This window comes from Chlorocebus sabaeus, chromosome 2 (genome assembly GCF_047675955.1).
Source record: "Chlorocebus sabaeus isolate Y175 chromosome 2, mChlSab1.0.hap1, whole genome shotgun sequence".
Taxonomy (NCBI): domain Eukaryota; kingdom Metazoa; phylum Chordata; class Mammalia; order Primates; family Cercopithecidae; genus Chlorocebus; species Chlorocebus sabaeus.
Genome location: NC_132905.1, coordinates 12,360,120 through 12,387,918, shown reverse-complemented (window position 1 = coordinate 12,387,918; position 27,799 = coordinate 12,360,120). Strand labels below are relative to the sequence as shown.

The window sequence follows — 27,799 nt, the reverse complement described above, 5'->3', positions numbered from 1 at the left end:
CTACTCGGGAGGCTGAGGCAGGAGAATGGCATGAACCCGGGAGGCAGAGCTTGCAGTGAGTGGAGATCGGGTCACTGCACACCAGCCTGGGCGACACAGCGAGACTCCGTCTCAAATAATAATAATAATAATAATATAATAACTAAATAAGTAAATAAATAACAAAGTGTTTGCCTCTCTCCTTTTCAGAGCTCCAGTGTTAAGCTTTCTCAGTAGAGAACGCTGGAGGGAGGCTGGGTGCAGTGGCTCACGCCTGTAATCCCAGCACTTTGGGAGGCCGAGGTGGGTGGATCACTTGAGGTCAGGAGGTCGAGACCAGCCTGGCCAACATGGAGAAACCCCGCCTCCAATAAAACTACAAAAATTAACCAGGCGTGGTGGCAGGTGCCTGTAGGCCTGAGTCCCACCTAGTCGGGAGGCTGAGACACGCGAATCGCTTGAACCTGGGAGGCAGAGGTTGCAGTGAGCTGAGATCGCACCACTGTACTCCACCCTGGGTGACAGAGCAACACTCTGGAGGGACACGTGTGAACCACCAGCTATGACTCACCAGCCCCATCTGCACTTGGAAGGTTGCTTTTCCCCTTCCCCATGGGTGCAGACCAGCTCTGGCCCTGCAAGCCCCCCAACTTTCTTGCCATCCAATAGCCTGGACCCCAATGTCCCCAATCAGGTCTGAACCCTGGCCCCAGAGAGGGGCCCCTTCCAAGTACGTCATTTCTTAGGTCTACTCCCTCAGTCCTAGGCTGCCATACAGAGTTTTCTTCTATCCTACACTTACTCTTTTTTTTCTTTTTGAGATGGAGTTTTGCTCTGTCTCCCAGACTGGAGTGCAGGCAGCACGATTTTGGCTCACTGCAAGCTCCGCCTCCTCCTCCCTCAGCCTCCCTAGTAGCTGGGACAACAGGCACCCACCACCAAGTCCGGCTAATTTTTTCTATTTTTTAGTAGAGATGGGGTTTTACCTTGTTAGCCAGGATGGTCTCGATCTCCTGACCTCACCTACACTTACTCTTTAATCATGGTTTTAAAAGTCAATTTCCTCCATCTTCTTTCCACGGGGTTTAGCTGAGCCCAACCCCATCTCTGAATTTCAGGCATGATGAGTGCAGACTCCAGGCTTAGCCAGGGAGAGCCCTGGACGTTCTGGACATGATGGCTTGAGAAGGAACAGTGAGACCCCTGGCTGGGATTTTGCTAGAAATACTTGGAAAGACGTGCTCTTCTCCCTGGGGTTGCTATGGTAGCAGAAAACACGCCTGGGCAGGGGACAGACGCCCTGTTCCCATTTAGGGACTAGTCGGCCTGAAAATGAAGTCCCCAAAGAGGACAGCAGAGACGAGAAGTTCCCGATAACCTTGAGAGTACAAAGATTCACCCATCCCTGGACTTTCAGTCTCAGAGTCAATAAAATGGCTTTTGTTGTATTTTACTTTGCTCAAGCCAGTTTACTTTGTTTCATTATTATTTATTTATTTAGAGACAGGGTCTCACTCTGTCACCCAGGCTGCAGTGCAGTGGCGAGATCATAGCTCTCTGGAGCCTCTACCTCCTGGACTCAAGCAATCCTCCCACCTCCGCCTCTCGAATAGCTGGGACTACAGGCATGCACCACCACACCTGGCTAATTTTATAATTTTTTGCAGAGTCAGGGGTCTCCCTATACAGCCCAGGCTGGTCTCAAACTCCTTGGACTTAAGGGATCTGCCCGCCTCAGCCTCCCAAAGTGCTGCGGTTACAGGTGTGAGTCACCATGCCCCAGCCAACTCAAACCAATTTTAGTTGGGAGTCTGTCAGCTGCTACCTAAAATCTTTTAAGATTCCTGTCTGGCAGGCCAGGCGTGGTGGTTCATGCTTGTATTCCCAGCACTTTGGGAGGCCAAGGCAGGTGGATCACCTGAGGTCAGGAGTTCAAGACCAGCCTGACCAACATAGTAAAACCCCGTCTCTACAAAAAATACAAAATATTAGGCTGGGCATGGTGGCTCACGCCTGTAATCCCAGCACTTTGGGAAGCCAAAGCGGGTGGATCACCTGAGGTTGGGAGTTCAAGACTGGCCTAACCAACATGAAGAAATCCTGTCTCTACTAAAAATATAAAATTAGATGGGTGGTGGCGCATGCCTGTAATTCAAGCTACTTGTAAGGCTGAGGCAGGAGAACTGCTTAAACCCATGAGACAGAGGTTGTGGTGAGCTGAGATCGTGCCATTGTACTCCAGCATGGGCAACAAGAGTGAGACTCCATCTCAAAAAAAAAATTAGCCAGGTGTGTTGGTGGGCACCTGTAATCCCAGCTCCCCTGGAGACTGAGGCAGAAGAATCGCTTAAACCCAGAAGGTGGAGGTTGCAGTGAGCCAAGATTGCACCATTGCACTCCAACCTGGGCGACAAGAGCAAAACTCTATCTCAAAAACATAAAGAAAAAGATTTCTCTCTGCCACACGGCTGGGCCATGTGTAAAGACACATTCCTGTTGGTTTTATATGTCTTCAATTCTAATGGGTTTTGTGTTGTTGTTTTTGTTTTTTGAGGCAAGGTCTCACTCTGTCACCCAGGCAGGAGTGCGGTGGCACCATCATGGCTCAGTGCAGCCTCCTTCTCCCCAGGCTCAAATGATCCTCTTGCCTCAGCCTCCCACATGGCTGGGACTACAGGTGTGTGCCACCACGCCTGGATAATTTTTTTTAATTTTTTTATTTTTTTATTTTTAGTAGAAACAGTCTCACTGTGTTACCCAGACTAATCTCCAACTCCTGGGCTCGAGCAATCCTCCCACCGCAGCTTCTCAAAGTGCTGGGATTACAGACGTGAGCCACGATACCCGGCCCCAATTATAATGTTTAAAGAGTACAGTCTACACCTTAAAGCCTGCATTTCATCATCCTGTCCTTACTACTCTGACTTCTTTACAGTTGTGCTGTCCACCTTGGCGGCTTCTACCACATGTGGCTATTTTAAGTTTCAATTAATTAAAATAATTCAAGTCCTCCTTTTCCCTGGCCACACTGAGTGCTCCATAGCTACATGTGACCACTAACTACAGACTAGACTGTGCAGACACAGAACATTCCATCATGGCTGAGAGTTCTACTGGCCAACGCTGCTGGACAGCATCCCTTTCAAGACACCTCCTTCCACCTTAATCTTGAACTGATGTCAGTGGCAAAGGACGCACACATGAACGTGAGTAAGTGGATCTCACAGGCCAGGCATGATGGCTCACGCCACTTTGGGAGGCCAAGGCAGGCGGATCACAAGGTCAGGAGATGGAGACCATCTGACCAACATGGTGAAACTCTACCTCTACTAAAAATACAAAATTAGCCGGGCGTGGTGGTGCATGGCTGTCATCCCAGCTACTCGGGAGGCTGAGGCAGGAGAAGAGCTTGAACCTGGGAGGCTGAGGTTGCAGTGAGCCAAGATCACACCACTGCACTCCAGCCTGGACAACAAGAGCAAAACTCCGTCGAAAAAAAAAAGTAAGTGGACCTCACAATGGAGGGAAGCTTGCCTGAACGGAGTTTCCCAAACTTCAGCCATTTTCATACACACATGGGATTTCTATAATCTCCAAATACCTCTAGCTTCTAACTACACGATTTTGTCTAAATTTGATCGCCTTACATCAGTGGTTCTCAACTGGAGGCAATTTTGCACCCCCAGGGTGGGTATCCTGCAATATCTGGAGACACTGTTGGTTGTCACAACTCCAAGATGCGAGTACTCTCATCTAGTGAATGGAGGCAGCCAGGGATGCCGCGAGACACCTTACAATGCACAGACAACCGCCACAACAGAGAAGTATCTAGCCCAAAACGCCACCTGTGCCCAGTTGAGAACTCCTGCTCTAGGTTTTATATATAAACTATTTGTTTAAAATGGATTCACTCCATTTACATAAATGTATTTTAAATGATAACCTCTGGCCAGAGAAAGCTCACACGTGTCATCCCAACACTTTGAGAGGCCGAGGCGGGAAGATGGCTTGAGTTCAGGAGTTGGAGACGAGCCCGAGCAACATGGTGAGACCTCATCTCTACTAAAATTCAAAACTAATTAGCCAGGCATGGTGGCACATGCCTATAGTCTCAGCTAGGTGGGGGTTTAAGGACAGAGGATTGCTTGAGTCCAGGAAGTCGAGGCTGCAGTGAGGCCTGATCATGCCGCTATACTCCAGTCTAGGGAACAGAGCAAGACACTGTCTCAAAAAAAAAAAAAAAAAAAAAGATAACCTCATGCCGTTACCATAACTAGAAACCAGTATCACTTGCCATAAATAGAAGATAAATAACAAAACCAGCACAATGGAAAGCAAAGTGTGTTACTCCACTCCGGCTGGCTGCTGCAGCTGGCAGTGCCTCTGAGCCCGAAGCCTACCCTGCTGCTGCTCCTCCCTTCTTTTTCTTTTTCTGTTTTTTTTTTTGAGACAGAGTCTCGCTCTGTCGCCCAGGCTGGAGTACAGTGGCGCAGTCTCAGCTCACTGCAACCTCCGCCTCCTGGGTTCAAGCAATTCTTGTGCCTTAGCCACCCAAGCAGCTAGCTGGGATTACAGGTGTGCACCACCACGCCCGGCTAAGTTTTGTATTTTTAGTAGTGACGGGGTTTCACCATGTTGGCCAGGCTGGTCTCGAACACCTGACCTAAGGTAGATCCACCCGCCTTGGCCTCCCAAAGTGCTGGGATTACAGGCATGAGCCACCGCACCTGGTTCCTCCTTTCTTTATTGCTGAGAAGTTAGCAAGTGTTTGGTGCTAAAAAGTGGGCCCTGACAGGGCTGTAAATATTGAAGGGAAATTGAAAAATAAATAAGCATCTTGCTAAATGTCTCAATGCAATTCAGTTCCTGCCCATGAATTCTTTAAATTTATCACTGCAGCATCCAGAACCATTGTCTGCCCAACATTTTGGAACTGTTGCCCCGCAGCAGAAACCTTGAGCTTGGTGGCAAATTTACTACAAGTGACCAAATTCCCCCACATCTGTCCAAACAAGAGAGGTGACAGCCAGCCTCCCTACTGAGAAGTGGATTTATACACGCAGCTCTCTCTTCCCGGGGAAGCTGCAGCCACACCCCGTGTGTCGCATGGATGGACTTCAGCTCCCTGGCGCCTCAGGGTTCCAGAGGAGCAGTGGCCCGAAGCTGTGTTGTGGCAGCTGTCACCTTAGTGTTGTGGGTGCTGCTGTTGTTCCTTAACACCAAACTGAAACTGGACCGTCTGACGCTGCCATGACAAATAAACTTCCATCCCACATTCCAGACAGGCTGGGGAGATGGGCTGCAAGACCGAATCCTTTAAGAGTAAGAAATTAGGCCGGGCGTCTGTAAATTAGGTGGCTCACGTCTGTAATCCCAGCACTTTGGGAGGCTGAGGAGGGTGGATCATGAGGTCAAGAGATCGAGACCATCCTGGCCAACATGGTGAAACCCTGTCTCTACTAAAAACACAAAAATTAGCCGGGTGCGTGGCAAATACCTGTAGTCTCAGCTACTCAGAAAGCTGAAACAGGAGAATCACTTGAACCCGGGAGGTGGAGGTTGCAGCGAGCCGAGATTCTGGCGCTGTACTCCAGTCTGGGTGACAGAGTAAGACTCCATCTCAAAAAAAAAAAAAAAAATTCTTTCTCTTCAGCTATTTTTCCAGAAAAAAAAGAAAAATATGAAATAACTTTCTCATCCATTAATAACAACAGCCATTCAACTAGGTTAAAATGTAAGTTTAGAAATAACTTAGTTTACACTGTTTCCTGCTCAGACCATTTATTTATTTATTTATTCATTCATTCATTCACATTTTTTTTTTTTTTTGAGACAAGGTCTCACTCTGTCACCCAGGCTGGAATGCAGTGACCCAATCTCGGTTCAATATAACCTCTGCCTCCCAGGCTCAAGTGATGCTCCCACCTCAGCTTCCTGAGTAGTGGGACTACAGGCCTGCACCACCACGGCCAGCTAATGTTTGTATTTTCAGTAGAGATGGAGTTTCACCATGTTGGCGAGGTTGGTTTCAAACTCCTGACCTCAGGTGATCCACCCGCCTGGGCCTCCCAAGGTGGATTACAGGCATGAGCTACCACGCCCAGCCTAGACCATTTATATAAAGGAAAACCGAAATGGATTTTCTTAGGATTTGACTCTAAGACAAATAAAGGTTTTAACAGCAGATGGTCTGCTAACCAGATGCGCAGTGGTTTCATACAATCTGGCTGAAATGCAAGGGAAAAGCAAATATTAGAGGAGCAGAGCCAAGGGAACAATGTTTCTGAAAAAGGTAACTAATATAACAAGGAGTTGGGAAGGAGTTGGCCTCCGCAGAAACCATCATCTCTGCTGCCAGTTCCCCTATAATCAGTAAGCACTGTGCAAATATTTGCTGAATTCTCTGCATGACACAGGAACCTTCTAGGAAGTTACAAGGTCCAGGAAAGAACAGTCTCAGCATTGACGCTGGGCAGATCCAAAAAGAACACCAAGGAAAATTAAAAGTAGCCAGATATGGTGGCTCATGCCTGTAATTCCAGTACTTTGGGAGGCCGAGGCGGGAGAATCACTTGAGGTCAGGAGTTCGAGACCAGCATGGCCAACATGACGAAACCTTGTCTCTACTAAAAATACAAAAATTAGCTGGGCATGGGCCAGGTGCGGTGGCTCACTCCCGTAATCCCAGCACTTTGGGAGGCTGAGGCCGGTGGATCAATAGGTCAGGAGATCAAGACCATTCTGGCCAACATGGTGAAACCCTGCCATCTCTACTAAAAATACAAAAATTAGCTGGGTGTGGATGCAGTCCCAGCTACTCAGAGGCTGAGGCAGGAGAATTGCTTGAACCCGAGAGGCAGAGGCTGCAGTGAGCCGAGATCGCGCCACTGCACTCCAGCCTAGGTGACAGGGCGAGACTCTGTCTAAATATATACATATAGCTGGGCATGGTGGCAGGTGCCTGTAGTGGGGAGACTGAGGCAGAAGGATCGCTTGAACCCCGGAGAAAGAAGCTGTAGTGAGCCAATATTCTGCCACTGCATTCCAGCCTGGGTGACAGATTGAGACTCTGTCCCAAAAAAAAGAAAAAAAAAAGAAAAGCAGTATGAATCAGTGAACAGCAGTGGTTCTCAGTAGCAGGGTGGGGTGATTTTGCCCCCTGCAGACACTTGGCAATGTCTAGTTTGATTGTCACAACTGCAGGGGAGTGGGGTACTACTGACACGTAGTGGGTAGAGGCCAGGGATGCTGCTAAACATCCTAAAATGTCCAGGAGATCCCCACCAGAGAGGGTAATCTGGCCCCAAATGTCAATAGTCCTGAGGTGGAGAGCCCTGCTCTGGCGCAGCACTGCCCGCTAGGTTTCTGTGATGATGGAACCATTCTATACTGCACCATCTGACACAGTAGCCACCAGTCACATGTGGCTGCTGAGTACCCAAAATGTGACATTTAAAGTTTATTTCAATATCCGAAGGAATATAAATCATTCTACCATAAAGACACCTGCACACAAATGTTCCCTGCGGCACTATTCACAAAGCAAAGAGGTGGAATCAACCTCAATGCCCACCAATGACAGACTGGATAAAGAAAACGTGGTACATATGCATATGGAATACTACACAGCCATAAAAAAAGAACAAGATTGTGTCTTTTGCAGGACATGGATGGAGCTGGAGGCTACTATCCTTAGCACATTAACACAGGAAAAGAAAGTGTGGGAGTGGGACGACATGCGAGTCATACTTCTATAAAAGGAGTCAGGCCTGCTGAGCAGCAGAATATTCACAGGGAAAGACTTAGGGCTGGAGAGACAGGGAAAGGCAACAGTCCCACAATGATCCTACAGCTATCAGACTCAAGTCCAAGGCTCTCGTCTTCTCACCTTTTCATCTCTGCTGTCCCATTACCAAGCCACTTTCCTGCAGCCCAGGCAGGCATACCCCAGAACCCTATGCTCTCATCTTCCCCCACCGTTCCATTTCTATCAAACTACCCAACATGTCTGTAAGACCCACTCACACCAGACATCCTCCTGCAAGCCTGTCCCTTTATCTTCTATCTATCCTTTCAAACCCAACTCTGTGCTCTTCGCGAAGAGAGGAGGAAGCAGTTTGGGCTCTCTTAGACTTTACTGGTCTGTTTCTCTCTAGACCAGGACTGGCAAACTCAAACCTACAGGGGCCCAGCAAGCCACATAAAAAATACATAGGCTAGGTGCAGTGGCTCATGCCTGTAATCCCAGCACTTTAAAAGGCTGAGGCAGGAAGATCACTTATGGCTAGAAGTGCAAAACCAGCTTGGGCTACATAGTGAGATCCCATCTCTATTTGTTTCTAAAAAATAGAAGAGAAGAAAAGAAGAAAGAAGGAGGTGGAGGAGGAAAGAAAGAAGAGAGGAGGGAGGAGGGAGGAGGAGGAGGAGAAAAAATAATGAATGAAAAGAAACCCAAGGTCAAATGGGATGGGGCACACCTCCAGTCCAGTTCCTACACAAGCCTAGACCATCTGACTCTTCAAGACAAAGACATTCTGAAGAGTAAGTATTCAGTTATAAAATGTTGGCAACTGATTCCATTTTTAAATATTATACAAAACTAAAACCACATCAAGATATCATTTTTTACGACCGAAGTCAAAAATCTTAATAAAGGCAAGAATGGACAAACAGGCGCTGTCACTGCCGGCAAGGATCTAAGTCAGCATAACCTCAGGGAGGGCATTTTGACGACGCTATCAAAATGACAAACGTACATTCACTTCAGCCATTCCCCTTCCAGATATTCCACACAGTCTAACGTGGGCACAAAGACTTGTGTGACGTTCCTAGCAATAATAAACCATTAGAAAAAATAAATATAACTGACCAAGCTCAGTGGCAAACGCCTATCATCCTAGCACTTTGCAGGCCCGGGTTCACTTGAGGCCAGGAGTTCAAGACCAGCCTGGGTGACAGCGCCTCTAAAGATACCTAAATAGGTAAGTAGGTAGGTAGGTAGATAGACAGACAGACAAATAAATAAAATGGAGAAATAATCTAAATGACCATCAGTGGCAGACTGGCTAAACAAACTACGGTACTATTCAATGTAATACTATGAAGGCATTAAAATAATGATCAAAGGCCAGGTGCAATGGTGTGTGCCTATAGTCCCAGGTATTTGGGACGCTGAGGCAGGAGAATCACTTGAACCCAGGAGTTTGAGACAGCCTGGGCAACATAGCCCCCACATCTCAAATAAGTAAATAAATAAATAATTTCAGGCTGGGCGCGGTGGCTCAAGCCTGTAATCCCAGCACTTTGGGAGGCCGAGACGGGTGGATCATGAGGTCAGGAGATCGAGACCATCCTGGCGAACACGGTGAAACCCCGTCTCTACTAAAAAATACAAAAAACTAGCCGGGCGAGGTGGCGGGCGCCTATAGTCCCAGCTACTCGGGAGGCTGAGGCAGGAGAATGGCGTAAACCCGGGAGGCGGAGCTTGCAGTGAGCTGAGATCCAGCCACTGCACTCCAGCCTGGGCGACAGAGCCAGACTCCGTCTCAAAAAAAAAATAATAATAATAATAATAATAATTTCAAAAAGGCAGTGAAGAAGGTTGTTATATACTGTCACAGAATGAACTCAGAATTTTTTTTTTTTTTTTTTTTGAGACGGAGTCTCACTCAGTCGCCCAGGCTAGAGTGCAGTGGTGCGATCTTGGCTCACTGAAACCTGCGCCTCCCAGGTCCAAGTGATTCTTCTGCCTCCTCAGCCTCCCAAGTAGCTGGGATTACAGGCACCCACCACCATGCCTGGCTAAGTTTGGTATTTGTAGTAGAGACAGTTTCACCATGTTGACCAGGCTGGTCTCAAACTCCTGACCCCAGGTGATCCGCCCACCTTTGTCTCCCAAAGTGCTGGGATTACAGGCGTGAGCCACCGCCAGCCAGAATGTACGGTTAAGTGAAAAATACATGTGCTGTGTAGGGCATATTAATAATAGAATAAAAAAGAAAAATCTATGTCTATTTATCTATATAAAGATGCATGGTGTTTTTTTTTTATAAATGCTTAAAAATGTCTAGAACAATACAGAAGAACATGGTAAGACTCATTGCCTGGGGAAGGGCACAGGGTAGCTGACTAGAGAGAGTGGGAGGGAAACTGACTTTGCAATGGCTACACCTCTATACCTGTTAAGTATTAAACCATGTGACTCTGACTCAGTACATTTTTTTCTAATTTAAAAATAAAATAGGCTGGGCGCGGTGGCTCACCCTGAAATCCCAGTACTTTGGGAGATAGGCAGATGGCCTGAGCTCAGGAGTTTGAGACCAGCCTGGGTAACATGGTGAAACCCTGTCTCTACTTAAAAAAAAAAAAAAAAAATCCAATAAAATTAGCTGGGCACAGTGGTGGGCACCTGTAATCCCAACTACTTGGGAGGCTGAGGCAGGAGAATCGCTTGAATCCGGGAGGCTGAGGTTGCAGTGAGCCGAGATTGCGTCACTTGCACTCCAGCCTGGGTGACAGAGCAAGACTCCGCCTCAAAAATAAATAAAAATAATAATAAAATAATAAAGCTCACCCTGCTGCCCAAACAGCACACAGCTCTGTCTGCAGCCTCGGATCTTGCCATGAGTTTGCAGGTCAGAGACCAGATCCCATTCACCTCCCCCAGGCCTGGCACACAAAGATGCTCTGTCACTAAGCGTGGGCTGATGACTCATTCCCCTTTCACATGCCCCAGTGCCCAGCACTCCTCCCTCACCTCACGCATTTGTGTTTACCCAAGACACTCGGTCACAGGTTCTAACACAGGCCTAGGCCACAGAGCCTGGCTAACAACCCCACACAGCACGGCCCACAAGATTCCAGAAAACAGAACAGAATCCAGTGGAAAGCAATTTCCTAGACACCAAAACAATAAGCGAAAACATGAGTAAGTGCCGAGTGTGTGCCAAGCGCTGTGGCAAAGCCCTCAAGGCGAATGACTTGCCTTGCTCCTCCCAACCGTCCTACAGTCACGGGCTTCTATCCTTGCCCTCTTGTTGATGAGGACACTGCACCTTACAGGGTCTTGCAGCCCGTAAGGGGCAGAGCCAGGATGTGAGTCCAGCAGGCTGACCCCGGAGCCAGCCCTCTTAGCCAGAGTCTGGCAATCTCACCACGCTGTAGAATCTGAGAGCCACCTCTGCATTGTCTAGATGGCAACCTAGGGAGGAATTCAAATAGCAGGAACCTAGCAGGGCCACACCAAGGGTCCCCACTGGTAATGCCAAGCCTACCTGCCTCCTCCCTCCAACTCTGCTACGGTGGCTGGCACTGGTATGGGAGCTTCCATGAGACACACAAGGGGGTCTAAGAGCTCCACATTCAACAAGAGGCAGGAGGCTGGACGTGGATCCTTCTTTGTAGCCATGGGTCATGCGGATAAAGAAGGGAAGGAAGGAGGGAGGGGTAACAGGAAGGAAGGATTCCCTTTTTCTGTGCAGATGAGGATTCCATTGTTTATCCTCCTTCTGGCTCCAGTGCTCAACATGTACCCTCACTGAAGCCCACTGTGGGTCCTACCACCACTTATATCCCCCAATGAATTAGGAATGTAAAGCTCTTGAGATTTTTTAATGTTTCTGTTTTTTGGGTTTTTTTGGGGGGGTTTTTTTTTTGGAGACAGGGTCACACTCCATCCCAGGCTGGAGTGCAGTGGCACAATCATGGCTCACTGCAATCTCAAACCCCTGGGCTCAAAGGATCCTCCTACTTCAGCCTCCCAAGTAGCTGAGACCACGGGCATGCACTACCACGCCCAGCTAATTTTTTATTTTCTTGGTAAAGATGGAGTCTCCCTGTGTTGCTCAGGCTGGTCTCGAATTCCTGGGCTCAAGAGATCCTCCCACCTCTGCCTTTCAAAGTGCTGGGATACAGGCGTGAGCCACCATGCCCTGTTGCTCCTATTCTTTATTCACTCGCTCATTTAATCAAGCAGCCAGTATTTACTGAGCACCTACTATGTGCCAGCCTTTGTGCTAAGCACTAGTCAAACGAGGGCACTGCTCTCGCACGGCTCTCGCAGAGCCTACATTTTGTAGTGGGAAAGGTAGGAACAAAAAAAAAAAAAGCAAAAAAAAAAAAACCCCAAACAAAAATATGCCACTTGGCGGTAAGTGACTCCTACAGAGTGAATGGTCTGGAAAGATGTCCCAAAGAGACAGCTGAGCTGAGACCTGGGAGACAAGAGACAGCAGTTTACGAGCTATGGGACCCTGGGCTAGTTAATTAACCCTGCTAAGCCTCTGTTTCCTGGAAAATAGAACAATGACAGTACCTAGTATTGGACAATGCCATTAAGACAATCCACTTAAAATACCTAAGACAGTGATGGTGGCACCCAATAAACCAATGGAGTTTAACAAAATTCTTACAAGAAAATCTACTGTGTGTCACTAGAATGGAAGGTCCATGCTATCAGGGATTTCTGTGCATGTGTTGACCGCTATATCCCTAATATTAAAACTGCCAGAGACAGAGTAAGTGCTCAGGAAATGTTTATGGAGTGAATGAACGGATGGAATCAACAGTAGCTATTTTTAGTCTTCATACTATAAACCTCTGTTAACTTTTCTATGACTGTGGAGAGATCTGGATGCCCTTTCAAACAGCCGGCAATTCTCTGAAACATGCAAAAACAAGGCCAAGATTCTTAAGCACTGGTTTTCTGCGGTATCACACACAACACTGAATTTTTGAGTGCTTCTTTGCTGGTCAGGCTTATCCAATCCCAAACAGGTGACTTCTCAGGCCCAGGGCAGGAGTCAGTGCCTCTCTCTGTTTTCTCTGTGTTTGCTTTTAGAGGGCCAGGATTCGGAATGAAAACATTACTTGTGGCGGGGTACAGTGGCTCATGCCTTTAATCCCAGTAGTTTGGGAGGCCAAGGTGAGTGGATCACCTGAGGCTGGGGGTTCGAGGCCAGCCTGGCCAACATGGTCAAATCCTATCTCTACTAAAAATACAAAAACACTGGGTGTGGTGGCACACGCCTGTAACCCCAGCTACTTGGGAGGCTGAGGCAGGACAATCACTCGAACCTGGGAAGCAGAAGTTGCAGTGAGCCAAGATGGCGCCATTGCACTCCAGCCTGGGCAACGAGAGCCAGACTCTGTCTCAAAAAAAAAAAAGAAAGAAAGAAAAGAAAAAGAAAACATTTCTTATAAAGTGAAAATAAAATACAAATCAACTTGTGAGAATATAAAGCACTGGTTAAGTAAATTAGAGATGTCTATTCAAAGAAATATTATGCTGTCATTCAAAATGTCATTTGCATATGGCAAAACCCCATCTCTATTAAAAATACAAAAATTAGCTGGGCGTGGTGGTGTGTGCCTGTAGTCCTAGCTACTTGGGAGGCGGAGGCAGGAGAATCACCTGAACTTGAAAGGCAGAGGTTGCAGTGAGCCGAAATCATGCCATTGCAATCCAGCCTGGGCAACAGAGTGAGACTCCATCTCAAAAAAATAAATAAAATAAAATAAAATGTCATTTGTTAAGTACACTATAATGTAAAAAATGCTTTATAGTAAAACGCTAAGTGGAAAAAGTAAAACATAAAAACCTATGTGCCACACTTGGCAATATAATGAGACCTCGTCTCTCTAAAATATCTAAAAGTTAGCCAGCTGTGGTGGTGCATGCCTGTGGTCCCAGCTGTTTGGGAAACGAAGGTGAGAGAATCACTTAAGCCCAGGAGGCAGACGTTACAGTGAGCAGAGATTGTGCACCTCCACTCCGGCCTGAGAAATGGAGTGAGGACCTGACTCAAAAAAAAAAAAAAAAAAGCCGGGCGCAGTGGCTCACACCTGTAATCCCAGCACTTTGGGAGGCCAGGGTAGGCAGATCACAAGGTCAGGAGATCGAGACCATCCTAACACGGTGAAACCCCGTTCCTACTAAAAATACAAAATATTAGCCGGGTGTGGTGGCGGGCACTTGTAGTCCCAGCTACTTGGGAGGCTGAGGCAAGAGAATGGCGTGAACCCGGGAGGCGGAGCTTGCAGTGAACTCAGATAGCGCCCAGCACTCCAGCCTGGGCAATGACAGAGCGAGACTCCGTCTCAAAACAAAACAAAACAAAAACCCATGTGCTACATGGTCCCTACTCATAAAACAAGGTACACGCACAAACAGGAAGAAAACATCATCTACTAAAAGGTTTGTGTTCATTGTGATTGTCTTTGAAGGAAAAATAACATACCAGCATTATTTCCTTTATCAGTTTTCTCTGTTCTCTCTTTTTTTTTTTTTTTTTTTTTAAATGAGACTGAGTCTTACTCTGTCACCCAGGCTAGAGTGCAGTGGCACAATCTCAACTCACTGCAACCTCTGTCTCCCGGGTTCAAGGAATTCTCCTGACTCAACCTCCCAAGTAGCTGGGATTACAGGCACGTGCCACCATGCCCAGCCAATTTTTGTATTTTTTTTATGGTAGAGACGAGTTTTCACCATGTTGGACAGGCTAGAACCGAACTCCTGACCTCAGGTGATCCACCCACCTCAGCCTCCCAAAGCCCTGGGTTACAGGCACAAGCCACCACGCCCGGCCTGCTCTCTCATTTTTCTAACATGGATATGTACTCATTTTTCAATTAGAGGAAAACAAAGATTAGACTTTTTCACCGTTCCTCTTATAACATAAACTACTCAAGAAGAGTGTGCCTGGCCAGGCCCTGGAGCCTGGAGACCCACAGGAGGACAGGCCACCCTGACGTGACAATTTAAGCTCAGTGTTCCCGTGACTAACCTATATGTCTAAAACTCAATCTCAGATAAAGAAAAGGAAGCCAAGGCTGGGCGTGGTGGCTCACGCCTGTAATCCCAGCACTGTCGGAGGCCAAGGCAGGTGGATCACCTGAGGTCAGGAGTTCAAGACCAGCCTGACCAACATGGAGAAACCCTGTCTCTACTAAAAATATAAAAAAATTAGCCGGGCCTAGTGGTGCATGCCTGTAATCCTAGCTACGTGGAGACTGAGGCACGAGAATCACTTGAACCCAGGAGGCGGAGGTCACAGTGAGCTGAGATTGCACCAATGCACTCCAGCCCAGGCAATAAGCGCAAAACTCCATCTCAAAAAAAAAAAAAAGAATAAATTTCTTAGGTTGGGCGTGGGGGCACACACCTGTATTCCCAGCACTTTGGGAGGCCAAAAGCAGGTGAATCACCTGAGGTCAGGGGTTTGAGACCAGCCTGGCCAACATGGCTAAACCCCATCTCTACTAAAAATACAAAAAAAAAAATCACTGGGCACGGTGGTGCACGCCCATAATCCCAGCTAGTTGGAAGGCTGAGGCATGAGAACTACTTGAACCCAGAAGGCAGAGGTTGCAGTGAGCTGAGATCACACCACTGCATTCCATCCTGGGCAACAGAGTAAGACACTATCTCAATAAATAAATAAATAGGCCAGGCATGGTGGCCCATGCCTGTAATCCCAGCACTTTGGGAGGCCAAGGTGGATCATGTGAGATCAGGAGTTTGAGACCAGCTTGTCCAACATGGTGAAACCCCGTCTCTACTAAAAAAAAAACACAAAAATTAGCCGGATATGGTGGCACACACCTGTAACCCCAACTACTCAGGAGGCTGAGGCAGGAGAATCCCTTGAACCCAGGAGCCGGAGGCTGCAGTGAGCCGAGATTGCACCACTACACTCCAGCCTGGGCAAAAGAGTGAGACTTTGTCTCAAAAAATAAAAAATAAATAATGAATAAATAAATTTATTGGCTGGGCGTGGTGGCTCACACCTGTAATCCTAGCACTTTGGAAGGCCAAGGCGGGCGGATCACAAGGTCAGGAGTTCGAGACCAGCCTGACAAACATGGTAAAACCCCGTCTCCACTAAAAATACAAAAATCAGCCAGCGTGGTGCCGCAGACCTGTAATCCCAGCTACTCAGGAGGCTGAGGCAGGAGAATTGCTTGAACCCAGGAGGCGGAGGTTGCAGTGACCTGAGATCGTGCCTCTGCATTCCAGCCTGTGGGTAAAAGAGCAAGACTCCATCTCAATTAAAAAAAAAAAAAAATTCTTGTAATATCATTATGCTCACATCAGAATGGCTGAAACGAAAGGTGACGGACAATACAGTGTTGGTGAGGACATGGAACAACTGACCAGCTTGGTAGAAGTATAAATTAGTACAATTGCTTTGGAAAATTATCATTTTCTTCTAAAACTAAACACAAATGTATACCCTAGGGCACAGCAAAGCCACATAAGACACACTGAATGATGTGTTCAAGAATGTTCATAGCTGTACTATTCATGACATTAATTTCAAATGAAAGCTTAGTAACACTAAGAGATACCACACATGCCAAGACGGCAATAAATGAGATGCTTCCTACATTAGTTTCCTTGGGCTGCCATAATAAAATATCATACACTGAATGGCTTAAACAACAGAAACTTATTTTTTCACAGTCCTGGAGGCCAGAAGTCCAAGAACAAGGTGTCAGCAGGGTTGGTTTCTCCTGAAGCCTCTCTCCTTGGCTTGTAGACAGCCACCATCCCCCTGTGTCCTCACACAATCTTTTCTCTGGTGTCTCTGTCTTTCTTTCTTTCTTTCTTTCTTTCTTTCTTTCTTTTCTGAGATGCAGTCTCGCTCTGTCACCCAGGCTGGTTCACTGCAACCTCCGCATCCTGAGTTAAAGCAATTTTCCTGCCTCGACCTTCCTAGCCGCTGGGATTACAGGTACACGTCACGACACCCAGCTAATTTTTGTAATTTTAGTAGAGATGGGGTTTCACCATGTTTGGCCAGGCTGGTCTCAAACTCCTGACCTCAAGTGATCCGCCTGCCTCAGCCTCCCAAAGTGCTGGGATTGGCCAGGCGCGGTGGCTCAAGCCTGTAATCCCAGCACTTTGGGAGGCCAAGACGGGCGGATCACGAGGTCAGGAGTTCGAGACCATCCTGGCTAACATGGTGAAACCCCATCTCTACTAAAAAATACAAAAAAGCTAGCCGGGCGAGGTGGCTGGTGCCTGTAGTCCCAGCTACTCGGGAGGCTGAGGCAGGAGAATGGCGTAAACCCGGGAGGCGGAGCTTGCAGTGAGCTGAGATCCGGCCACTGCACTCCAGCCTGGGCGACAGAGCAAGACTCCGTCTCAAAAAAAAAAAAAAAGAAAAAAAAAAAGTGCTGGGATTACAGGTGTGAGTCACCATGCTCACCAGGCGTGAGCCTCTCTGTCGGTCTCCTCCTATAAGGTCACCGGGCAGAATGGAAAAGGGTCCATCCTAACAGCTTCATTTAATTTTTAATTTATTTTTATTTTATTTTTTTTTTTTTGAGATGGAGTCTCGCTCTATCTCCCAGGCTGGAGTGCAGTGGTGCGATCTCGGCTCACTGCAAGCTCTGCCTCCCAGGTTCACACCATTCTCCTGCCTCAGCCTCCTGAGTAGCTGGGACTACAGACGCCCGCCACCACGCCTGGCTAATGTTTTGTATTTTTAGTAGAGATGGGGTTTCACCATGTTAGCCAAGATGGTCTCGATCTCCTGACCTCATGATTCACCCACCTTGGCCTCCCAAAGTGCTGGGATTACAGGCGTGAGCCACCGCGCCAGGCCTAACAGCTTCATTTTAAATTGATCACCTCTTTAAAGGCCCTGTCTCCAAATTCACTCACATTCTGAGGTGCTGGGGGTGCCAGCTTCAAACATGTGAATTTGGGGAGGGATGGGGGATCCACATCTGCAACATTTCCCAAATGTTCTAACAGCACAAAGCTTCCTTAATTACTAAATCAGAAAGCTGACCTCACAGCAAGAACAATAGTCCAGACTGTATGATTTCTCATCCAACAGACGTCTTGAGTTTTGTTTTCCTTTTTTTTTTTTATAGACAAGATGAGACACTTTAAAAGAACAATAAAGAATATGGCCACTCACTGAATATCAGTTTCCTTAGTCCAGTGGCTCCGAGGGCCATTCACCCCGCAAAGGACACTTGGCAATATCTGGAGACATTCTTGATTGTCACAAGGCGGGGAGGGGACAGTACTGGCATCTAGTGGGTAGAGGCCAGAGATGCTGCTAAACATCCTACAATGCCCAGGACAGCCCCCATAACAGGGAATCATCAAACCCAAAATATCGGCCAGGCGCGGTGTATTTTTAGTAGAGACAGGGTTTCACCATGTTGGCCAGGTTGGTCTTGAACTCCTGACCTTAAGTGAGCCACCCACCTTGGCCTCCCAAAGTGCTGGGATTGCAAGCATGAGCCACCAAGTCCGGCCCCAAGCCTGACTTCATCTCGTCACTGCAAACTGTCCGCGGCATGTGGGAGATCCTGCCAGGCTCATGTTAGGAGCAGGGCACTGCTGACACTACAAACTGATTCTTCCTTGGGGACCGCTGCCAACAGGCTCTTCCCTGGCATTTGCTAAATGCCACAGAGATTTAATTGGGACGAAGGAAGAGCATCCGGCCCAGTCCACCTTTCCAACTCTCACCAGAAGCCTTTCCCTGCTCCCACGGGGCCTCTTCCAACTGTCTTCCCCCAGAGTTTCTGCAAATTCTGTTTAGACAAAAATAAAAGCAGGGCCAGGCACAGTGGCTGGCGCCTGTAGTCCCAGCACTTTGACAGGCCGAGGTTGGCGGATTGCTTTAGCTCAAGAGTTTGAAAACAGCCTGAACAACATGAAGAAACCCCATTTCTATAAAAAATACAAAAATTAGACAGGCATGGTGGTGCATGTTTGTAATCCCAGCTACTGGGGAGGCTGCGGCGGTAGGATTGCTTGAACCCGAGAGGCTGAGGTTGCAGTGAGATCACACCACTGGACTCCAGCCTGAGCAACAGAGTGAGACGATGTTTCAAAAAAAAAAAAAAAAAGGTTTTAAATGTATAAGCACAACTAACTCTCCTATTTCTTTCCCCTTGTAGCAGTAACATTATGTGTTTAGACTGTGCCATTTCAGCATGGGCCACTAATTCCTAAATGTCAGGCATGACTTGGGGTATCTACAAATCTCAGGAACTTTTACAGACTTCATGGTTTTCTTTAATTGACTGCCTTTTCTTTAAATTCTAAAAGGAAACTTCCTGCCATGACTACAACAAGAAAGCAAGTATCATTTGGTACAAACAGAAGGGCTCATAAAAATAATTGCTAATCTTTCATACATATATTAATCTTTCAAACTCACACAAATTAGAGAAAACAGATACTAGTTATTAAAATCAGAATCATTCTAAATGTCATCAATAAAAAATGTTACAACTAGTCTTTTTCTTTCCAAATTAAACCAAAGTCACCACCTTCATGAGTGACCCTGAAGACACATCCCATCCCCCTTCAAAGGCAGTCATAAAATACGGCCAGCCCTTATCACCAACTTTCAACATTTCCATCTGAGTAGACACTAAAAGAACATTCTGTTCTGAGAAGTAAGGGCCAAAAGTCCAAAGATGGCTGGTTCAATGCCTTGCCTCCTTTTTCCAACTTGTTGCGTGCAAGGCAGAGTTCAAGGTCAAAGGGTGCCCCCAACTCCTTGGGGACTGGAATACAGGGACCTCCTCTCACCAGCCAGCTGGACAGTAGGTAGAAAGAGCCCTTTTGGGCAGGGTGCAGTGGCTTATGCTTGTAATCCCAACACTTTGGATGGCCAAGACGGGTGGATCACGAGGTCAAGTGTTGAGACCAGCCTGACCAACATGGTGAAACCCCGTCTCTACTAAAAATGCAAAAATTAGCCGGGCATGGCGGCGCACACCTGTAATCCCAGCTACTCAGGAGGCTGAGGCAGGAGAATCGCTTAAACTCGGGAGGCAGAGGTTGCAGAGAGCTGAGATCATACCACTGCACTCCAGCCTAGGCAACAGAAGAGACTCTGTCTCAAAAAAGAAAAGAGCGAGCCCTTCCACAGGGAAGCCCCACAGGCACAGCGCCCATGTCCACACTCCATCCTTCAGAGTCCCTCTGTGGGTTTGCAATGATGCATCTTCTGGTCTCCACAAGGGCAGGGAGCAGCTAGTCTAGCTTTGGTCAGCACAAGGCAGAGCAAGGGAGGACCTCTGTAACTGAAGGGGATGGCACAAGTGCAGCTGGGCGCTGGCAAAGGACAGAGAGCACAGCCCCATGGGCCGCTGCCAAGGCCTGCTGCACTGTTCTCATCCCAGGGGGGCAAAGAGCTGTTGGTGCAACTCTCTACTCCAGCCCAGAGAGGGGAAGGTCGGTGGCCGAGGAGGGGGGTGTCTCTGGGTTTCACCCACCAGCACAATTCCCTCCCTCAAAACATACCCCTATATGTTTCATACCTAATACTCCCTCCACCACATCAAAGAAAGGATGTTAAAATGAACACACAAGGCCGGGTGCAGTGGCTAACGCCTGTAATCCCAGCACTTTGGGAGGCCGAGACAGGCGGATCACGAAGTCAGGAGATCAAAACCATCCTGGCTAACATAGTAAAACCCCGTTTCTACTAAAAATATAAAAATATTAGCCAGGCGAGGTGGCAGGCGCCTGTAGTCCCAGCTACTCGGGAGGCTGAGGCAGGAGAATGGTGTGAACCTGGGAGGCGGAGCTTGCAGTGAGCTGAGATCGCGCCACTGCACTCTAGCTTGGGCGACAGAGCGGAGACTCCGTCTCAGAAACAAACAAACAAAAAACAAAACAAGAATGTAAGTCCTGAGAATAATGAGAATCCTACCTAACACCACACCTCCGTCACATCAAAGAGAAAGGGCATTTTTGTTTCCTTATCAGTAAAGCAAGAATAAAAAAAAATACCAACATCAAAGGACCATTGTGCAGCATGAAAGAGGAAACGTCAGTTCAGAGCCAAAACACTGCGGGTCCAAAATAAATATTCATCTTTTTCCTCCACCGTCAGATAATGAGTCACATAAACATGCTGATGTAAGCTCTATGCTCTCAGGCAAAATGTAGGACCTCTGAAATGCCTCTGATGCCTCCACCTAGGCAGGGGGCTTCCTGTCTAGACTCCAGTCCCCTCCTCAGAATGGAAAGAGGAGCACGAGAATCTGTTCCCAGGGTCTGCAGCACACATCCGTGTGTGACAGCTTCTCCTCATTGCTGTAACAAATTACCACAACTTGAGTGGCTTAAAACATTGCAAGTCTATTACCCTACAGTTAGGTCTGAAATCCAAAATGGGCCTCATGGGACTAAAATCAAGGAAGGTGTCAGCAGGACTGTGTTCCTTCTGGAGGCTCCAATGGAGAGTCCGTTTCCTTACCTTTTCCAACTTCTAGAGTCCCCTGCATTCCTTGGCTCGTGGCCCTTTCTTTCCTCTTCAAGCCAGGAGTGCAGCCTCTCCCAATCTTTCTCTTATGCTGATACTCACTCTCCTGCCTGTCTTTCGCTTTTAAGGACCCTGTGTTAACACTGGGCCGGGTCAGGGTCAGTGGCTCACGCCTGTAATCTCACGCCTGATCTCAGCGGATAACTTGAGATCAGGAGTTCGAGGCCAGCTTGGCCAATATGGTGAAGCCCCGTCTCTACCAAAAATACAAAAATTAGCTGGGTGTGGCGGCGGGCACCTGTAATCCCAGCTACTCAGGAGGTTGATGCATGAGAATCGCTTGAACCCGGGAGGTGGAGGTTGCAGTGAACTGAGATCATGCCACTGCACTCCAGCCTAGGCGACAAGAGTGAGACCCTATCTTTAAAAAAAAAAAAAATTTTAAGGTGATATATCCACGCACGGGTTTTTTTGGTTTTTTGTTTTTTGTTTTTTTTTGAGACAGGCTCTCACTGTGTTGCCCAGGCTAGAGTGCAGCGGTACGATCAGGGCTTACTGTCACCTAGATCTCCTGGGCTGAAGCACTCCCCCAACTCAGCCTCCCAAGTAGCTGGGACCACAGGCTCAGCCACCATGCCTGGCTTTTTTTATTATTATTATTGTCTATTTTTTGTAGAGACAGGGTTTCACTATATTGCCCAGGCTGTTCTTGAACTCCGGGGCTCAAGCAATCCTCCTGCCTCATCCTCCCAAAGCGCCGGGATTACAGGTGCAGCCACCGAGCCCAACTGGAATTCTATTACACAATAAAAAGAAACTTCAAAAACTTCATGGTAAATTAAAGCAGCCAGACACAAAAGGTACCACGTGGTATGATTCCACTGATAGACAATTTCCAGAAAGGGCAAATCTATGGAATCAGAAAGTGGATCACGGGTTGCCTGGGACTGGGGCAAGGGCAGGGATGAACTGTGGATGGGCTGAAGGAGACTTTCGGAGGTGATGGAAACGTTCAAAACCCGCGCCGGAGTGATGGCTGCGTAATTCTATACATCTATTTTCCTGAAATCAATGGTTTGTACACTTTCAATAGATGTATGCTGTATAAATTATATCTCAATAAAGCTGTTTAAAAAATTGTGGTAGACAGTGTACCTATTCAGTTCTTCTTTCTCAATCTGATTCATATTCAAAACTTCCTAGTCCTCCAAATCCAAATCTATCAAGCATCAAAGCATCCCCGTCCAATGTGGCCACAAAACATAGATTGTTACAACGAGGCAAAGTCTCAGGCCACCTGGTACCTAAGCTCCCATCCTGGCCACATCACCACACCAGGTCCTCGACATACCTGGACGGAATGCTCTATATAGTTACTCATTTACCTGAATTTCATCAGGAAAAAGCAGTGAAATTCATAATATTTCTAAATTTCTCATAAAAGGCCCCTCCTCTCAAAGAAGCACACTGCAGATCCCAACAGTAAACCTCATGCAAACACCCAGTGATCACCATTAGCCCCAGTAATTACCTAAGGCATACTGAGTACTCATTCTCCTAAACTTTACATGGACTAAACAATTCTATGAGATATATAATTATTGTTATTCCCATTTTACAGAAACAACTGAGGCTCAGAGAGTTAAAGTTATTTTCCCAAGATCACACAGCTAGTAAGCAGCAGAGCCTGGGTGTGAACCCAGCTCCTCAATGGATTCCTGAATACTGGCTCCTAACAATCCCTGCCATTTCACCAAGAGAGGAGCTCCAGGCAGCCACAAGCAGAGGAGGTGATGTCATAAAATGGTTTCCAGCAATGGCGGTGAAATACCTTGTTTCCTAACTACACCATTTCAAACGTTTTCTCAATATCAGGATGTGGTAACTTTCTCAAGAGAGAAAAGAACTTTGAAGCTGGGGGATTCCTCCAAAAATAAGCTGCGAGTGTTCGCAACATATGCCGAGTGACCCCAGAAATAATTGCATTCTGTCCCCTACGACATACGGCATCTTGTTTTTGTTTTTTTTTTTTAACCACAAATCCTCCAACCATTCCACAGTTTTATTGCCTAGAACCATCAGGTGAAATGGGTGGATCTGGTTCAAAACTGCCTCCTCTCACTTACAACCTCCAAGACCAGGAACACATTAACATCAGTGAATCTTTGCTTCCCTGTCAATAAAATGGGAGAATTAACTCTAAAAACTTACATGGTTTTTGTAAGGATTAAAACAGTCGTATTTATCTCAAGAGTCCAACAGAAAGCCTGAACGATTACATATTACTTTCTTCTTCCTTTAATCACCCACCCACTTTAGCCCTCAGGCTGTCATCCCCCAGCCCCTAGTCTATTTCAGGAAGCTCCTCCATCTCTCTGCGCTTCTCAAGTGTTTCTAAGCTTCAGGATCTACTCCTGAAAATGCAGATTATATACCAGAGCATTTATGCAAACGCACAGCAACCCTGATACACGATGTGAATCCAAATCCATGTCACTGTTTAAGAAATAGATTGGCCGGGCACAGTGGCTCACATCTGTAATCCCAGCACTTTGGGAGGCCAAGGTGGGCGGATCACCTGAGGTCAAGAGTTCGAGACCAGCCTGACCAACATGGAGAAACCCCATCTCTACTTAAAATACAAAATTAGCCGGGCATGGTGGCGCATGCCTGTAATCCCAGCCACTCAGGAGGCTGAGGCAGGAGAATCGCTTGAACCTGGGAAGCAGAGGTTGTTCACACCGCTGGACTCCAGCCTGGGCGACAAGAGCGAAACTCTGTCTTCAAAACAAAAACAAAAGCCAACCCAGGAGACTACCTCCAGGAGGTTGAGGCGGAAGGATTCTTTGAGGCCAAGAGTTTGAGACCAGCCTGAGCAACATAGCAAGGTGGTCCCCTGCTACTCCCTCATTTAAAAAAAAATAATAAAATAGTCGGGCATGGTGACTCACACCTATAATCCCAGAACTTTGGTAGGCCGAGGTGGGTGGATCACGAGGTCAGGAGTTCAAGACGAGCCTGGCCAAGATGGTGAAACCCCCGTCTCTACTAAAAATACAAAAATTAGCTGGGCGTGGTATCTGGTGCCTGTAATCCCAGCTACTCTGGAGGCTGAGGCAGAAAATTGCTTGAAGTCGGGAGGCAGAGGTTGCAGTGAGCGGAGATCTCGCCACAGCACTCCAGCCTAGGCAACAGAGCGAGACTTCATCTCTATAATAATAATAACAATGAAGGCAAAAAGAGGAGGAGTGAGGGAACTGTCTTTGGGTCAGACAATCCGGAGTTCAATCTCCATTTTGCAGAGTCTTTCCTACAGCCCTTAATCTCCGTAAGCTCCAATTTCCTCCTCTGGGTAATATCAGTGAGGCCTCTTCATCGGAGGATTCAGGAAGCCAGGGACAAAGACCCCACAAAATGGCCGCCCGCACCATTCTTTTTTTTTTTTAAATTCCACTGACACCTGGTGAAGCCACCTTTAGGGTTCACCCCACCCTCTGCGTCTGCTGTTCCCAGCAACTGACGCTGCAATAAGCGGCCGCCACCGGGAAGTTGCCCAGGGAGGACCGGACACCCGAGCAAGGGTGGAGCAGAGCGGCCGCAGGCCCCGCCCAATACCGTGTTCAGCCTCCAGCGGGCTCCAGCCTCACCTGCACCGCCTGTGGAAATGCACATCTCCAGGCCCCGCCCCCAGAACTCTGATTGGCGGGTCTAGGCGGGGGCCGGGGAATCTGCATTTGCACCAGCGCCCACCCCCGTCCTTCCCACCCCCGCCCCTCACGCCCAGGTAAGTCTATGGCAGGCAAGGCAAGAGCCCCGCAAACCTCAACATGTCACGCTGCCATCCTCCGAACAGGAAGACGGCGAGGCGCAAAATACCAACCCGTCCCCTCTCCCCAAATGCGGGAAAACCCTTGCATGTTCCACGTCTAGGCTGCCCTCGGGGTCTCCCGCTGCGGGGAAAGACACAGCAGGCTGCAGCCCCTGTCCCAGCCGTGGGATTCCTTCCCCTAAATTGTGGGGGGAGAACACAAGAGGTAGTGTCACCAAGCGGCCAGTTGGAGCCCCTCCCACCCTCCTTCGGCTGCTGGTTCGGGTCCACCCCGGGGCGGAGGGGGAAGGGGCCACCGGAGCGCAGGTGGTCTCGGCGCAGCCTCCTGGGGTTGGGACCCAGGGGCGCTGATGGGGTACCCCGCGGCGCAGGCCGTGCCCCCCTAAAAGCTGAGCATATCTGGGCTCCAAGCACAGAGCTCGGTGTGACATTGACCAAATCGTTACCTCAACGACAGATATTAATTACGGAACAATGAAACGGTGAGAAGGCATGGCTGATCCGAATTCCGCGACTGTGTAAACAGCGCCGGGGCGGGCCCGGCTTCTCGGGGTTTCTAAAGGAAGGTGGGCAGGGAGGCCAGGCAACCGGGCGCTCGAACCCCAAAGGGCCGGCATCAGGCTAGGGGCCGCCCGGGGCTGGAGCGCAGGGACCCCCTCGCCGCCTCCCCGCCTCCCCGGCCCTGCCCCGGGCTCATGGCGCCGGGCAGGGCGCGCGGCCAACCTGTCAGGCCGGGCCAGGCTGGCCCGAGCGCCGGCTCCGGGAGGCGCGGACAAAGGAGAACGCGAGCCGGGCCCACTCACCCGGCGCGGGGCCTGCTGTCCATCCGCTTCTTCTGGCGCACCGGCTGCAGCGGGATGTTGTCCGTCATGTCGGCGGCGCCGCCCGCCTTGGCCGCCGCGCCCCCCGCGCCGCCTGGGCCGCCGCCCGGTCCGGCCTCCGCGCCGCCGCCCGCCGGCGCCGCGCCGCCCCGGGGGAGGAGGCGGCGGCAGCGGGCGGGCCGGGCCCGCAGCGAGGGGGCGAGCTCGCGAGCGCCGGGCCACGCGCGGAGCCGCCCGCGCGGCCCGACCGACGGACACGGGCGCACCATGGGCCCGAGCTCCGCTCTGCGCCCGCTCGCTCCGCGCCGCGCCTGCCACGGGGGGCGGCCGGGCCGTGTCCGCGCCGCCGCGGCCGCCGCAGTGTCCCCGCCCCCGGCCCGCGCCGCGCGCCCCCCACGCGCGCCCACCCGGCCACGCGCCCCCCGCCCACGCCCGCCGTGCGCGCGCCCTGCGGCCACACACCCCTAAAATCCCACATTCACAATCACATCCCAGCCCTACACACGCGCGCTGTCACACTCATCACACACCAACATCAGACATGCACAATCACACGCGCACCCGGCCACGCTCACCCCATCAGTCATTCTCACTCACTCTTGCATCAACGTGCACATTCATGCCCTGGCCCCACACACACACACCTGCCACTGCTCACTGCCGGCAACATCCAGCATTCACAATTACATGTGAGTCATCCACACACATAACACGCTCACCCTCCTGTTGGTCACTATCATCCATGCACCCAGTTTCTCAAACCTCACACCCATGTGCCGGCAGAAATCACAGGCACCCTCAGCTTTTCAGACTCCTTCACCCTCTGACCTTCACCATCCTCACTCTCATTCTCTATCTGGATTCTGGGAACTCACCATCACACACACACGCAACTGCCTCTTTCATCCAAACACCCTTCAGTAATCTGAACACCCTCATTCTCACACCAGCCACTTTCTTGGACTTGCACATGGGCCCCACTCTCAGGCCTCAGACAGTCACCCTGCATTACCTGTCACTGTGATTCACGGTCTCACACACACACCTATCTCCTTCACCGCAGACCACATCCACACTCACTTCCACACTCTCCCACAGTGTCTAGGACCCATGAACTTTTCAAAGGCCTGATAAAGTTATGAAAGCAGGGGAAAAAAAAAAAAAACAGTGGGAAGAAACAAAGTGAGGGAGTTTAAAAATCAATATGTAACTAAAGAGCCTGAAAATGTAACACCATATAAACTAAAGCTGACTTTTACATAGTTACATCTGATGACAAATCATGTTGGACGCCATTTCTTTTCTTTTTCCTTTTGAAACAGAATCTCCCTCTGTCACCCAGGCTGGAGTGCAGTGGCGAAATCTCAGCTCACTGCAACCTCCGCCTCCCAGGTTCAAGCAATTCTCCTGCCTCAGTCACCCAAGTAGCTGGGATTATAGATGTGCCATCACCACGCCCGGCTAATTTGTGTATTTTTAGTGGAGATGGGGTTTCACCATGTTGGCCAGACAGGTCTTGAACTCCTGTCCTCATGTGATCTGTCCACCTCGGCCTCCCAAAGTGCTGGGCTCTTCCCTGGCATTTGCTAAATGCCCTAGAGATTTAAATGGGACGAAGGAAGAGCATCCGGCGCAGTCCACCTTTCCGACTCTCACCAGAAGCCTTTCCCTGCTCCCACAGGCCACTGCGCTTGGCCCTTTTCTTTTATTTTTTTGTTTTTTAACTTAGTGCTAACTGCCAGTAAGTGGATGCCATACAGGATGGAGCCACCAAATATCCCAGTGTCTGAGGTGGATCTCAAACCGAGAAGTGTAACTTATCTCGTGCCCCAGAGAAGTTCCTCAAGAAAAGAAACATGTCATTAGTAATTGCTGCATTGCACTTTTGGAGCGGAAATAGCATTCTCCAGCCAAGAGGG

The 27,799-nt window shown here is 48.8% G+C and overlaps 1 protein-coding gene across 1 annotated transcript in view; it reads right to left on the bottom strand.

Moving 5' to 3' along the window:
• Positions 1-25,991, bottom strand: part of ATP9A (ATPase phospholipid transporting 9A (putative)) — a 169,251-nt gene extending 143,260 nt beyond the window's left edge. Inside the window, exon 1 of the mRNA XM_073005782.1 lies at positions 25,863-25,991. Within this exon, the coding sequence (XP_072861883.1) occupies positions 25,863-25,930 (68 nt within the window). The 5' untranslated portion in view covers positions 25,931-25,991. The remainder of the gene's footprint in view (positions 1-25,862) is intronic.
• Between the last annotated feature and the right edge of the window lie 1,808 nt (positions 25,992-27,799).